Source organism: Hyposmocoma kahamanoa, unplaced genomic scaffold (genome assembly GCF_003589595.1).
Source record: "Hyposmocoma kahamanoa isolate Upper Pololo Valley unplaced genomic scaffold, ASM358959v1 88088, whole genome shotgun sequence".
NCBI classification, from domain to species: Eukaryota; Metazoa; Arthropoda; class Insecta; order Lepidoptera; family Cosmopterigidae; genus Hyposmocoma; species Hyposmocoma kahamanoa.
Window position 1 is genome coordinate 562 of NW_020654471.1, and position 13,696 is coordinate 14,257.

The 13,696-nt window shown below is 37.4% G+C and overlaps 1 protein-coding gene across 1 annotated transcript; it reads left to right on the forward strand.

The window, feature by feature from the left end:
- The first annotated feature begins 1,222 nt into the window (after nucleotides 1-1,222).
- LOC113236082 (uncharacterized protein K02A2.6-like) lies at nucleotides 1,223-5,679 on the forward strand. The gene has a single exon (XM_026472068.1). The coding sequence runs from the start codon at nucleotides 1,381-1,383 to the stop codon at nucleotides 5,677-5,679; it is 4,299 nt and encodes a 1,432-aa protein (XP_026327853.1). The 5' UTR covers nucleotides 1,223-1,380.
- The last annotated feature ends 8,017 nt before the right edge of the window (nucleotides 5,680-13,696 follow it).

Consider the following 13,696-nt stretch of genomic DNA (forward strand, 5'->3'; position numbering starts at 1 on the left):
TCTCTAGTGTCGTACCATGATCTATAGATAAGTCATTATCGACATGCAAACATTTAATTAATGTAGATTTCAGATACCATTTGGGAATATTTTAGGTTATTATGAGAAAATCTAGGAATGTCACATGAAATTTTGAATTTATGTTTTGTGTTTACAAATATTCAAATATTACGAAAAGTGAATTTGCACAGAATAAAATAATATTTGTAATTTGAGAGTTTGTAAAAAAAAGAAAACTTTAAAATATAAATCCTATACATTTACAATTTCAAGATTCTTATTTTCATAGAGAAATTTTTAAACAGATTCCAAATAGTATTTTTTTGTATTTATGCATTAGTATAGAATTAATATCAGTGACTGATTTAAGTGAATTTTGAATACTTCCATTTAATTTTGGAAATAAATGAAAGTAGTAATATTATCAATAATGAAATTATTATCGTACGCTTATTTGCTTAAAACATGGTATAACATGAGATGTAACAAAAGACAGTGTTATAAAAACATGTTTCGCATATGTTAAATAGCATGCAAATGTCTGATTATACGATGTCAATTGACTACTTATTGACCGAGCGCCTTTGATTTGTGCAGAAAAATCGACACTTCTCCGAAGTGAGACAAGTAGTCACGAGCGACTGCGAGTTGTGACAAGCCACGTCAACCGAGCTCTATACAGGTTAGCGCTCGCCTTCACTCGGTCAGCTAGGCGAGTGACACCGAACGATGGCAAGGCAAATAGGCTGTCTATACGTTGCTATTGGCCTTCACCCGGCAACGTCAGACCAACATGGTCTTTATAATGCTGACTTTATAAAATAAGAATTTTTAGTAGTTAGAGTCGTCAGTGAGAAAACGAGTGGATAATTTTGTTTTCAGGAACTGTAAATGAGTCGTGTTTAACCTAAATTAAATATAAAATTATTTACCAACAAACCTAATGATGGGATTGCATTATCATGTAATCTAGTTACATTCAAAGTTATGTTAAAATTTGACTCTTCAAAATGAAGCGAATAAAATATGAAGATGGTCCTTGATTCAATGTTTATATTCGGCACTATTATACGGCGGTATGATTTCCATTTTCTTCTTTTTTTATTTGTAGGTAAACTTGAAATAGTAAAAATAATAATAATAAAATAACAAAAACCTCGTAGTGAATTATTTTAATAACAGAATATCGATAATATGTACGCTACCAAGAACAACACTGTTATGTATGTAGGTATGTGTGGCTGCGCCCACCACCAGTTCATATTATAATAAATCAGTGCAAAGCTAACCAGCGATCGTTTCACTTGTCAACGCAGCTCCGTTCCGTATATTTAACAGTGGCGACGAACTACCCGCAACAAAAAAAAAATATTGTGCAAAATGGCGAATATTAGTGCTCAGTTCGGGATTTTAAATAGTTTCGATCACAATACACACACATGGAAAACGTATAAAGGTCGTATTGGGCAATATTTCGTAGCAAATAATTTTAATGAATCGACGGATCCTGAGGGCAAGAGAAGAAAGGCGATCCTGCTAAGCGCACTCACAGAGGGTACCTACAAGCTAGCAACGGACCTGACTTTACCCAAGGAAATCGACGACGTGCCCTACGAAGATTTATTAAATCTTTTAGACACTCACTTCACACCAAAGAGTGTCGGGTTTGGTGAGCGTCACAACTTTTACGCGGCCGCTCAACAAGTGGGTGAAACCCATTCTCAGTGGGCAGCGAGATTACGAGGTCTGACTGCAAAGTGTGGCTTCCTCAATGTCGAAGAGGCGCTGCGCGACAAGTTCATAATGGGCATGCTACCGGGACGAGAAAAAGAAGAGCTGTACGCAAAGGATTTAGCCGGTCTCACGCTAGCCAAGGTCGTGGAGACCGCGGAGAACCATGTCAGGGCACGGAGCGCCGCGGCCGCAAGCTCCGCCGCCGGCGGCGCCGGCCTAGCGAGCGCGTCCCATGATCAGTTGTTCAAGATCTCAAACAACGGGAATCGTGGAAGTGTAGGCAAAGTAAAGTGTAGTGTTTGTGGGTTTACGAATCATAAGTCCTCGGAGTGTAAATTTGCAAATTACATTTGCAAAAAGTGTCACGTGAAAGGCCATTTGCGTAAAATGTGTTCTAAAGTGAATTACGTAAAGGTGGATTGCGGTGGCCAGGGTGAGGATGACGAAAGCGATGACGGTGAGCTTTATTACATTCGTTCATTTAGGGGTGCACCCATGGTAGAAACAGTTCTAATTAAAAATAGACCGTTTCAATTTGAAATAGACAGTGGGTCAACAGTAACTGTAGTGTCGGAGGTCTTGTATAAAACTCATTTTAAAGATGTGCCGTTATCCAATACTATGAAACAGCTGATGACGTACAATGGAAAGAAAATTGAATGTGTAGGTATATTTCGTTTGCCGATAAGTTATGCGGGACAAACTCACGTTATTGTCTTTTATGTAATACGTGACGGAGGCCCGCCTCTTCTGGGTAGGGATTTTATATCAGCGTTTAATTTGCAATTGGTACCGGTGAATTTTTGTGTGGATTCTGTACCACCTGTTGAATTGTTGCAACAACAATATTCAGAGCTGTTTTCGGACAAATTAGGCACTTTTAACAAGTACAAAATTAAGTTGTTGTTGAAAGATAATGCTAAACCGGTTTTCTGCAAGGCACGTCCCGTCGCATTCGCTTTGCGCGATAAGGTCAATCACGAAATTGACAGGTTGGTCCGGTTAGGTATTATTGAGCCTGTCGAGCACTCAGAATACGCATCTCCGATAGTTCCAGTTCTTAAAAAGAATGGGTCAGTCAGATTGTGTGCCGATTACTCTAGAACTATAAACAAACAGCTGCAGGTGGAAAAATATCCACTTCCCACAACTAGTGAACTGTTTTCTAAAATACATGGGGGTCAACACTTTAGTAAATTAGATTTATCTATGGCATATAACCAGTTTGTTTTAGATAACGAGTCAAAAAATCTTACTTGCATAAATACAAACCGTGGGTTATATACTTTCTCTCGATTAGTATTTGGGTTAGCCAGCGCACCCTCCATTTTTCAACGCGCAATCGAAGGGGTGCTTTCAGGTCTAGATGGCGTATTATGTCTATTAGATGACATTTTGGTCACTGGTAAGGACTGGAAGGAGCATCTTGAAAGGCTGAATGCTGTGCTGAAGCGGCTGCAGGACGCAGGCCTTACATTACAAAAAGAAAAATGTAGATTTTTTCAGGATAAAGTTCATTATCTTGGCTATATCATTACGAAAGACGGGTTGAAGAAAGCACCGGAAAAAATTAAGGCCATGGTTGAAGCACCAGTTCCGAAAAATGTTAGTGAGTTGCAGTCATTCCTAGGGCTCATAAACTATTATAGGAATTTTGTACGAAATGCATCCGCAATCCTCAGTCCTTTATATGAATTATTGAAAAAGGGTTGTAAATGGGACTGGAATGAAGTTCATGATACGGCATTTCGAGAAATTAAAAAAGTTATGACATCGGAACAGGTTCTTACACATTTCGATTCAAGTGCGACGATCATTTTAACCGTCGACGCTTCTCCTAAGGGGTTGGGAGCTATTCTTTCTCAAATAGGTAAAGACGGTGTAGAACGACCCTTATCTTTCATGTCGCGTACGTTAAATGCGGCGGAAAGGCGATATGCTCAAATACAGAAAGAGGCAACTGCAATAATTTATGGCGTGCGACGATTCCATCAATATTTGTATGGCAGAAGCGAACCTTTCATATTACGAACGGACCACAAGCCACTTCTGTCCATTTTCGGGCCACATAAGGGCATTCCAGAGATGTCTGCAAATAGATTACAACGGTACGCTTTGTTTCTGAGTAGCTATAACTACAAAATAGAATACGTTCGCAGCGCTGATAACAGTGCGGACTACCTGTCGCGCGCGAGCCTGCCGAGAGAAGTGCACGAGTGCGCGTGCACCGAACAATGCAAGTGCTGCGATTGCGAGGTAGCATATGACCGGGCGACCTATGTCTGTTTCGTAGTAGACGGCAGCATGCCCGTCACTTTACACAGATTACGCGAAGAAACAAAATCGGACATAGTCTTACGTCTAGTCATTAACTGCATTATGAAAGGCTGGCCGCCTAAAGTTGATGATATTCGGTTAAAACCGTATCATTTGTGTAGATCACAACTGTCTTATGAGAATGGATGCGTAATGAGAGGTCATAAGGTCGTCATCCCCGCGAGTTTACACCAGACAATGTTAAAAGAATTACATTCGTCGCATTTAGGTATAGTTAAAACAAAGGGCGAGGCTCGTTCTAGATTTTGGTTTCCAGGAATTGACCAAGCGGTGGAAACCATGATAGGTACGTGTGATGTGTGCATTCAGTTGCGCCCCTCGCCGCCCCGCGCCCCGCTGACTCCGTGGGAGTACCCAGCTCGATCATTTGATAGAATTCACATAGATTTCCTTGGTCCAATTAAAGGTTGTGTATACTTAGTAGCAGTAGACGCACATACTAAGTGGGTAGAGGTATACAATATGAAAACGTCCACGTCATCAGCGGCAGTGATTTTAAAATTATGTGAATTTATGTCTAGATTCGGTGTTCCTAAAACGATTGTTAGTGATAACGGCACAGCTTTTTGTTCGCGGGAATTTGAGTTGTTTTGTTCAACAAACGGGATTTCGCATATGACGTCACCGGTCTACCACCCGTCGAGCAACGGCCAGGCCGAAAGTTTTGTAAAAATTGTGAAAAGGGGAATAAAGTCGTGTCTTTTGTGGGATCTCAACGCGGGGGATACGTGGACAAAATTACTGAAATACCTAATGGATTACCGTAACTCTGTTAACACTACCACGGGGCTGTCTCCGGCTCAACTGGTATTCGGTCACAAGTTAAGATCTAGATTAGATTTGATTGATCCAAACTCATCGGCACCCTCGCCACCGCCGTCGCCTGATATAATAAATAACCAACAGTGTACACGAAATAAGGAAGGGAAAACCAGAGTTAAAAAATTAAAGAAAAACGACATTGTACTGTACAAAAAATTTATTAATAAAACAAAGTATACATGGTGTAAAGGAATCGTACAGAAAAAATTAGGAAATGTTCTATATTTAGTGAAAGATATCGATAGTTCGGAAATGTATAAAAGACACATAAATCAATTAATGTTGTACAAAGGGACTAGTAACAATTATTGGGACTCGGTACATAGTTCAAATGTAAACTTACCTGTTGCGTCACCGCCGCCGCCGCTGCCGCCGCCACAGTCGCCTCCGCCGCCGCCGCCGCCGCCGTCTTCGCCGCTGTCGTCTCTTACACCGCTGTCCTCGTCGGAACCATTATCGCTGTCTCCCGAATCACCGGAACCCCAGGTTGAACTCCCATCACCGAATATTGCTTCACAGTCAGCCAGTGGAAGGAGAGCCGAACTGTATGTGCCGAGCGATTCTCCATGGTCGGGAGAGGACGAATATGCGAGCGGAACTCTACAGAGGGACGATGAGATGCTAGCTGATTCCGTCTGCGCTACTGCGAGACAATCGAATTCCGACGATGAGTTCTACGAAGCGGAAGCCGAAGTCGATACCCGGGACAAGCCACAGGGTCCCGGAGTTGTACCAAAAAGATTGTTACGCCCACGTCCCATTGTGTCTTATAAAAAGTACTTTTAATATTTGTATTAATTTAGGTTATTATAATAGAGGGAGGAATGTTATGTATGTAGGTATGTGTGGCTGCGCCCACCACCAGTTCATATTATAATAAATCAGTGCAAAGCTAACCAGCGATCGTTTCACTTGTCAACGCAGCTCCGTTCCGTATATTTAACAAACACTATCTCAAAATAATCGTTAACAACAGTCTAAAAAATATACAAACAAAAAGGCAATCTGAAGAAACCAAAGCAAAATTTGGCAAGATTTGTGAATAAACTACTTAAATATGTCTAATTACATGAGATATTTGGGCTTTTGCGTGATTTATAGACAGAAAAATGACACGTGTCTGTACAATGTTACATTCGGTCGATCTTCGCTTTTTCAAATGCCACATCCCGTAATGCAGCAGCGACGAATTTTTATTAATACTTAATTGTTCTCACTGTCAATATTTTTGTCCATTTTATTACAATATATGCGAACAATTCAATAAAGCACTTGGAAAAACATTTGTTTTGACATTTGATGTACTTCCCTTTGACAACCGTATCATGTACTTCATGTACTGTGAAATGGACACGGTTGGCATTTAAGATGACGTTACGTATTTTCGATTCCCGTGTTTGACACAGACCAATGTAATGCTATCTCTTTTGGCTTAAGACGGCACGCAACAGTTAAACAAAGACAATAAAATGTTTACGTTTTCGACGTCGAAATGCATCATATACATATAACGTCTGATTTATATATATCAACATAACATGTCCTTTAGTTTCCATCGTCTAAGGTAATATAAATTATATAGGGTGGCCGCAGTGGAGATGAAGTAAAGACGAGAAAATATGATGTATAACTATATTAAATATTTCTAAAATATTAAGTATTTCTTAAACTAAATAATTTTAAGAACGTCCGAAGTTAGGTACGTTAGGTCTAAAAGTACTTATACGAAAAAGATCTTAACTAAAGGAATTTAGTCTACGTCCGATGTTAGGAACGTTGGGCCGAAAAGTGTCTCATAATTATAATTAAAATGACGAGTTTTGCATCGGTCAAGTTGCAATGCAAGTGCATTGAACTGACGTTTTAGGTATGTGTGTTATGCAAATCTGGATACATAACATATATAACAACAAATTACATATTTTTAGTCGACATAACACTCAACAGATATAATTAGTTTATAGTATACAGACATTTGACATATTCTTGCATTATATAAAGGAGTTTTTATTAATAAAAAATATTATTCTGCATTGCTAAATAAATACTCTCCGTACTGCCAACAAAAACATCTCAAATAAAATGCAGTAATAATAGTATAGTTTATAAACATTTATATTCAGGGTAAACTTAAAAAACGCTACTTACTATAATAAACACTGAAATCACCAGCCCAAACAATAAACATATACGATTGTCGTGACGTATTTTTGAAGTTGTTTATTTTTTTTAAATGACAGACCCAGGCATTAAAAACTTTATGGTTTGCTAGAGTAGTTACCGAAATAGCAATTAATATTAGTTCTTTTACCTGTTATTACTTCGACACCTCTAGGTGTGATATACGTCTACGGCTGCATGTATCGCGTGAGCGGTTAATAGACGATTGATATAACAACTTTCAATCTAATATACTGTTGGCATAATATTTATTTTATATAAACTAAAACTTCAGATATAACATTCACGGAGTATGTTTTAACGTAATATAATAAAAGCAATTAAATATTCTGCTTAAAGTTTTATAACGCAATATTTTATAACGCAAAAATCACTTTAAGCTATACAAAAACAATTATATTTTGTGATTGCATTTCATGAAATAAACAAATTCTTATCAACATAAAATAGGGCGCTTCTACTCTCGTTAAACGATATATTCTGTTATATTATTTAACGCATTATACTGGTAGTACTTACACCATTTGTTCATTATGTCACTTAATCATTATATCTAATGTTTGTTATACTGAAGGTTTATTATACACTTTGAAATTATGTCTTTTGTTGTAATATTTTTTATTGATTATAATACAGTGAGTGATTATATCCTTAGAAATTATATCAAATGTTGTTATACAAAATAAAAATAGATTATTTTGTTATATCTTCCATGTGTGGTGTGTACACCCGTTTTAAAATATTTGGAAATATTTTCTAGTGAAACGCTCGACGAACAAGAGAAAATTATGTAAATCTCGTAACGGTAATGGATTTCAATGATTTGCGAACACCCATGCAAATTTAGCCCGTACATACATACATTGCTCATTTCTATAATCTATAAAACATTATTTCTATTAAACTATATTTCTTACCACCCTGTTTGCTTATCGGAATTAACGTCTCTTGTTTCTTGAGGTTATTTAGCAGTTGATCGCTGATGGCTTTCATAGCGCCACTAGACCGAGCGTACTCTCCTGGACGAACTCTTACACAAGGAGCTCTATATTTATTTCTCTATATTCATTATTATTAGTCATACGATCAGGTATTACACAGATAGGAAAACCGCGTGTATGCCTGTTTCCTCGACTTGTCGAAAGCTTTTGATCAAGTCAACTATGATCTGCTCTGGTAAAAACTTGGTGAGATGGGCATGCCGGAATAATATGTGGCTGTTCTTGAGCATTGGTACATTAATCAGAAAACTCAAGTTAGATGGGCAAATAAATTGTCTAGTGAGTACAAGCTTGAATGTGGGTGAAACAGGGGGGAATTACGTCACCGAAGTTATTTAATTTGTACGTCAACGAGTTGATAGTCGGGCTCAGCATGCATGCATGCATGGGATGTTATGTAGGAAGTACTTGTACTAATAACTTAAGTTTTGCCGATGACATGGTGCTGCTTAGCCCTTCGTTGGCGCGTTGGCACAGTTGCTTGCGACTTGTGAGGCATATGGACTAGAACTCCAGAGTATAACCCGAAGAAAAGCGAGGTTATGGTATTCAAGGCGAGTAAAGTAAAGTCATACTATATTTCTCCTATTGTGTTGACTAATATTCCGTTGAAGGTCGTAGACAGGGTCAAATATCTTGGTCATATTCTCACGAGTGATCTGAACGATGATCAGGATATGGAAAGGGAGTGTAGGGCGTTAGCGGTTCGAAGTAATATGCTTTGCTCGATGCTCATGTAAAGTTAAAATAACGCTATTTAAAGCCTACAGCCAATCTTTCTACTCAAGTAGACTGTGGGTGAGGTATACGATAAATGCCTATAGCGCCCTGCGCGTTCAGTATAATAACCATAGATATAGAAAAAAAGGGGAGATACGTAATGACGCTATGTAAGATCGGGTGCCGATGTCGCCACTTTTTAGCTTGTGTGCAATTCACACTTTACGCTCTATTATCTACTACCATAACTTAAAGATTTTGATTGGGTAGGGCTTAAAACGTGAAAACGACGCATAACAATTTTAAAATTTAACAATATTAAACTTACAGTCACTTGAATAAGAGTTATATTACAAATTTTAGTATTTTTTTCATCCTGGTTCAGCCATTCACCAATAGGTGGCGTTTTAGTAAAAATACTACTAGTATATAATAGCTAGCTATTACACGTTAGATGGCGCTGAAACTCATTTTTCGTTACACTAAGAACTCACGGAGCGGTTTTCACCCGAGTCTGCCGCGAGACCGCGGCATCTGTAGAATGTAACAGTTAAGTATGTAAAATTAGTAGCACATTTCACGGCGCATTTTACGTCTGTAGTGGTGACGGTTGTTCGCGGTTGCCGCGGCAGGGTACTAGTAGAATCGCGCAGGACGCGATGACCTGCGCGCTTGGCGGCCGTCGTCACTCGCACACTTTGGCGGTCGGTTCAGGCGCAATGTGGTGCAGGCGCACGCAGGGTGAGTTCTCTATTAATCGCGCGACTTGCAATTAACTCCCACTAACTTCGCGGTCCGTTCCGCAATCGCAAAATTTCGTGCCCGCAACCGCGGCAGCTACGTGCCCGCACAAACTTGCAGGGTCGTGAGTATTGAAATAAAACCGCTGTCTAGCAGCACCGGCGGGCGCGGATGGAAACCGCTCCGTGAATTGTTAACCTTGATTAACCTCAAACTGACGATACATAACGAGTGATGTCGTCCTACCTAATCGATAGTTGGAAACCATGTGGCTGTTTTTAATATTAAAAAAATATTCCATTTTTCATACTATATTTACACTGATACTGGTGTATTATTAAATTAATATATTTATATAAATTATTATTATTTTCTTAATGGCGGGCACTAGGCTTGGACCAGTGTCACTTTTATAAGAATAATATAAAAAACATGGCGATCGTCGCCAGTGTCAATTTTCCATTACACGTTAACACGGGTTGGTGAAGCTGTCACTGTCAAGAGTAAACTCGAACCATCAACGAATTTAATAAATTAAATTGTTTTTTTATGAAGGATTTGTGTAATTTTCTATAATTGTTTCTAATTTATTTTGGATGCACAAGTAAAATAAAGCCGATTTTATTTTATTTATTTTTCAAATGCATTTGCTATGGAAATTGAAACAAAGTCAGAAATAGTAATAAGAAAACCAATCCTTCGATTTTCCTGCAGCTTCAATCCAATGTTCTTTTATTTTGAACTCATTGGAAAAACTTAAAAATTAAAAATACTCTACGTTTAATTTACGAGTATAATGGAATTTAAATATCTTATATATCTAAAACACATAAATTCTTCTTCAAGCAACAGCAACATCCAAATTGACATGAAATTGAAACGGTTGTCCGAAATATGAGTTGTGTTAAAGTTACTCGATATAAGATGTTTAGTAATAATAATAAAATAAAAGAAATCAATTTAACGTGAATGCTTTTCGCTTCGATATTTTAGGGACTTTAATTACAAAAATCATAGTAAGAAATTCAAACATTTCAGTAAAAATTTATTGTCGATAAACATCAGTCTTCGTAAATGAACATCACTATATTTAAGTCTAGAAATTTCTATGGAGACAAAAAGAAAACATTGAATAATAATAGAAATAGTAATTAAAAATGCAAATAGCCGGTGGAATGTTATCTCACTGGTTTTAAAATTTTTGTTTTCACTTCAACACAACAACTTGGCATTTTCACGTTTTACGAGAGATCTTGTATGTACAACGATCGCTATGTCACTGTGGCGTTGTTTGTAGGCGTGTGACGTCGATATGGTCATTTTGACCATATCGAGGCGACACGAACCACGCCCCCATACCACATCTCCCTTTTTTTTCTATATCTATGATAACAATGCATATACAGTGCTGATGAGATTGCCAAAGTGGAACAGTGTAATACGGAAAAATATTGTTCCGCTCTTGAGTCGCGTGAGGCAAAGTCCCAACAGCATTCTAAGTGCAATATCGGGAACTTTTGACTGTCTAATAGTAAAATTCTGGATAGAGCAAATTAAGGGCGTAGCCCAATTTATAGTGTAGTTATAAATTAAGTCTGCACTGTATTATACTAACCTTGTTTTTAAATTCTCGTACTAACATACTATGGATATTTCTAATGGTCCGAAATAAAGAATTATTATTATTATTATAGTTTGTCTTTTTTAACGACGGAGTAAAATGACATTTGTAGAGTTACCAGTTTTCTTAAAATTTTAAATAGTTATGTGGTTGTTGTCGACAGTGTTATCGATAGATTTTGAAAGAAGATAAAATTTTGCCAAAAATTAGTGAATTTTGAATGTTACGACGTTCTAATTATTACCAATTGCGTTATTGACTTCTTTATTCTTATTTTGACAGTTAACCTATTAGTATCGATATCAATTTTTATTCATATACCTTTTAACAAGAATAGTCGGATTTTATTATCCATATTGAATTAAAATGAAAAACTTTAATAAATGTCTCCTCTTGGTATTTTTCACAAACATAAGTTCTAAATACAGTGTAGGTATGTATAAAGTTACAAAAATTGACAGTTCAAATGAACATAAGCTCTGTAATTGGATGAATAATGGGTCAAGGATCGGGTTCGGCTATTTATTTCATAATCAAGACCAATATTCAATCGATAGTCGATAGAATATTTATCGACTGCAATCAATAGCTGCTCGCAAGCGGGCAACACTTTTACACAATGAACTGTCATTTTCCTCCGTCTTAAAAAAATACAGACAGTAATCATATATATGTAGGATTGCACGACTATATTAACCACATCACGTTCCAAATCTAAAGTTTCAAAAGTTCGAATTAAAGTTACTTGATTTGCTTGAGTCTCTAACTAGTTTTCTGTTTAAAACTGTTGAAATAATACGTTGCATTTTTAAATAATCAAATTTAAATTAACCACCACCATTTTACACCTTACACACAATCCCCCAAAGACAAAAAAAAACAAAAAACTAGAACATAAAGTAAATCACACTTTCTTAAAAACTTCGGAACGTAGCCTTTTGAGAAACTAAATCATATTTCCAACAAAAACCACTTATTAACATTGTATGCTAAAGTACTTTGAAAACTCGAAAATTTGCTAGCAAAATACTTGTGAACCAAGAACGCTTTCAGTGGATACACCCCTTTGACATATTAAGTCCCTCTCGGTCCAGCGACAGCTGTAATAATAATAAATTTCGCTCGAAATCGTCTTTAGTTTAAGTGTTGTTCGAACAGCGTTTAACATGAGATGCTTTATCTAGCTTTCTTGTTAAGTTTGCTATTATAATCTTCATGTGAAGCTCTGTGGTTTACTTTATTAATTTTTTATGCTTTTCTTTCTTAGTTTGTGTTAGTTTCTAGATCAAACAGTACATTAATGTAAAGTTCTACAATCAAACTGAATAATAGAGGTTTTCAATTCGATTGTATTTTTTTGTGTATTTTACGCGATTACTGCGGTTTTTGTGAACAAATTTTGATTCCATTGAAATTTGAAGGAAATATTCCCCCTGAGGGTAGTAAATTAGGGGATAAATTAGGTTTATTGGATTTGGACCACTTTCCGTTATCCGTTTTCAATAAAACTTGGTAATTAGATGTAATTTCACAAGCTTTTGAAGTTGGTTTATTTTTTTTAATAAAAATGTGCATAGGCTCTTACTCTAATGATTAAACAGCAATACGTGATAATTTTAGCTAACATTTATCCTTTCGTAAAGCACATTACGTTAACAATCATGTGTTACATTACGTTTAAGGTACTAACTGGCTTCGACACATAACTTTGTATTAATATTAAATCTTTCATGTAATATTTAGCACTCGAGACGTATGAAAACATGTGGGTTTATTATACCAAGTGTATGCATCATCCATTGTTACTAATTACTACCATAGTTATTGTTATAGTGTAATGTTACCTTTACCTTATTAGCAGTAGAGCCACCTTCATCCTTGTGAAAGAGTTTGTCGAGGAAAGTACCGCCATCTTACCTATTTCTGTCATCCGCCATCTTAACATTACTGTGTTCCGGTTGGTAACGCCAGGTATAGTTTGTCTGAGCTCGCACCTCCTTACCTTTCCCCTCCTAATCCGCGCTACGCCAAAGCCACATAAATCGCCAGTGAAATTAAAAATAAGTGTGTGTGACGTTACATTCGAACTGAAAAAACTGAAAAATCCGCATCCGCGACATCGCATTAATTTTTATTAAAAATATCCCGCATCTCCGCCCGGCATTGAGCCGCGTACGCAATCTATTAAATGGTGGCGTTATTGGTGGTCGGCCGCAAGTGAAGTGGCGAAAGAAGACGAGCTCCACGACGTTTCGGACATAAAGGTTGGTGGTAGCACGGTTTCCATTCCTTTCACTTGCGAGCTCACCTTTTCCTGCAGCTCCTCACGAGCTATCGAAGGTTGATTTTTTTATTATAGCATCACCACCGGTTATGAAGGGTAAGAGTGCTGATGAAATTACAAGCAAGGGTCTTGTCAACTTATGTCTCGGGGTGACGGGAGTAGTGGAAATGCTCCTCGGATCTTTGTGGTGGCACTGCAACTGCTTTACCCGCTCACGCGATACATGCAGCCGTAGACGCATACCACACCTAGAGG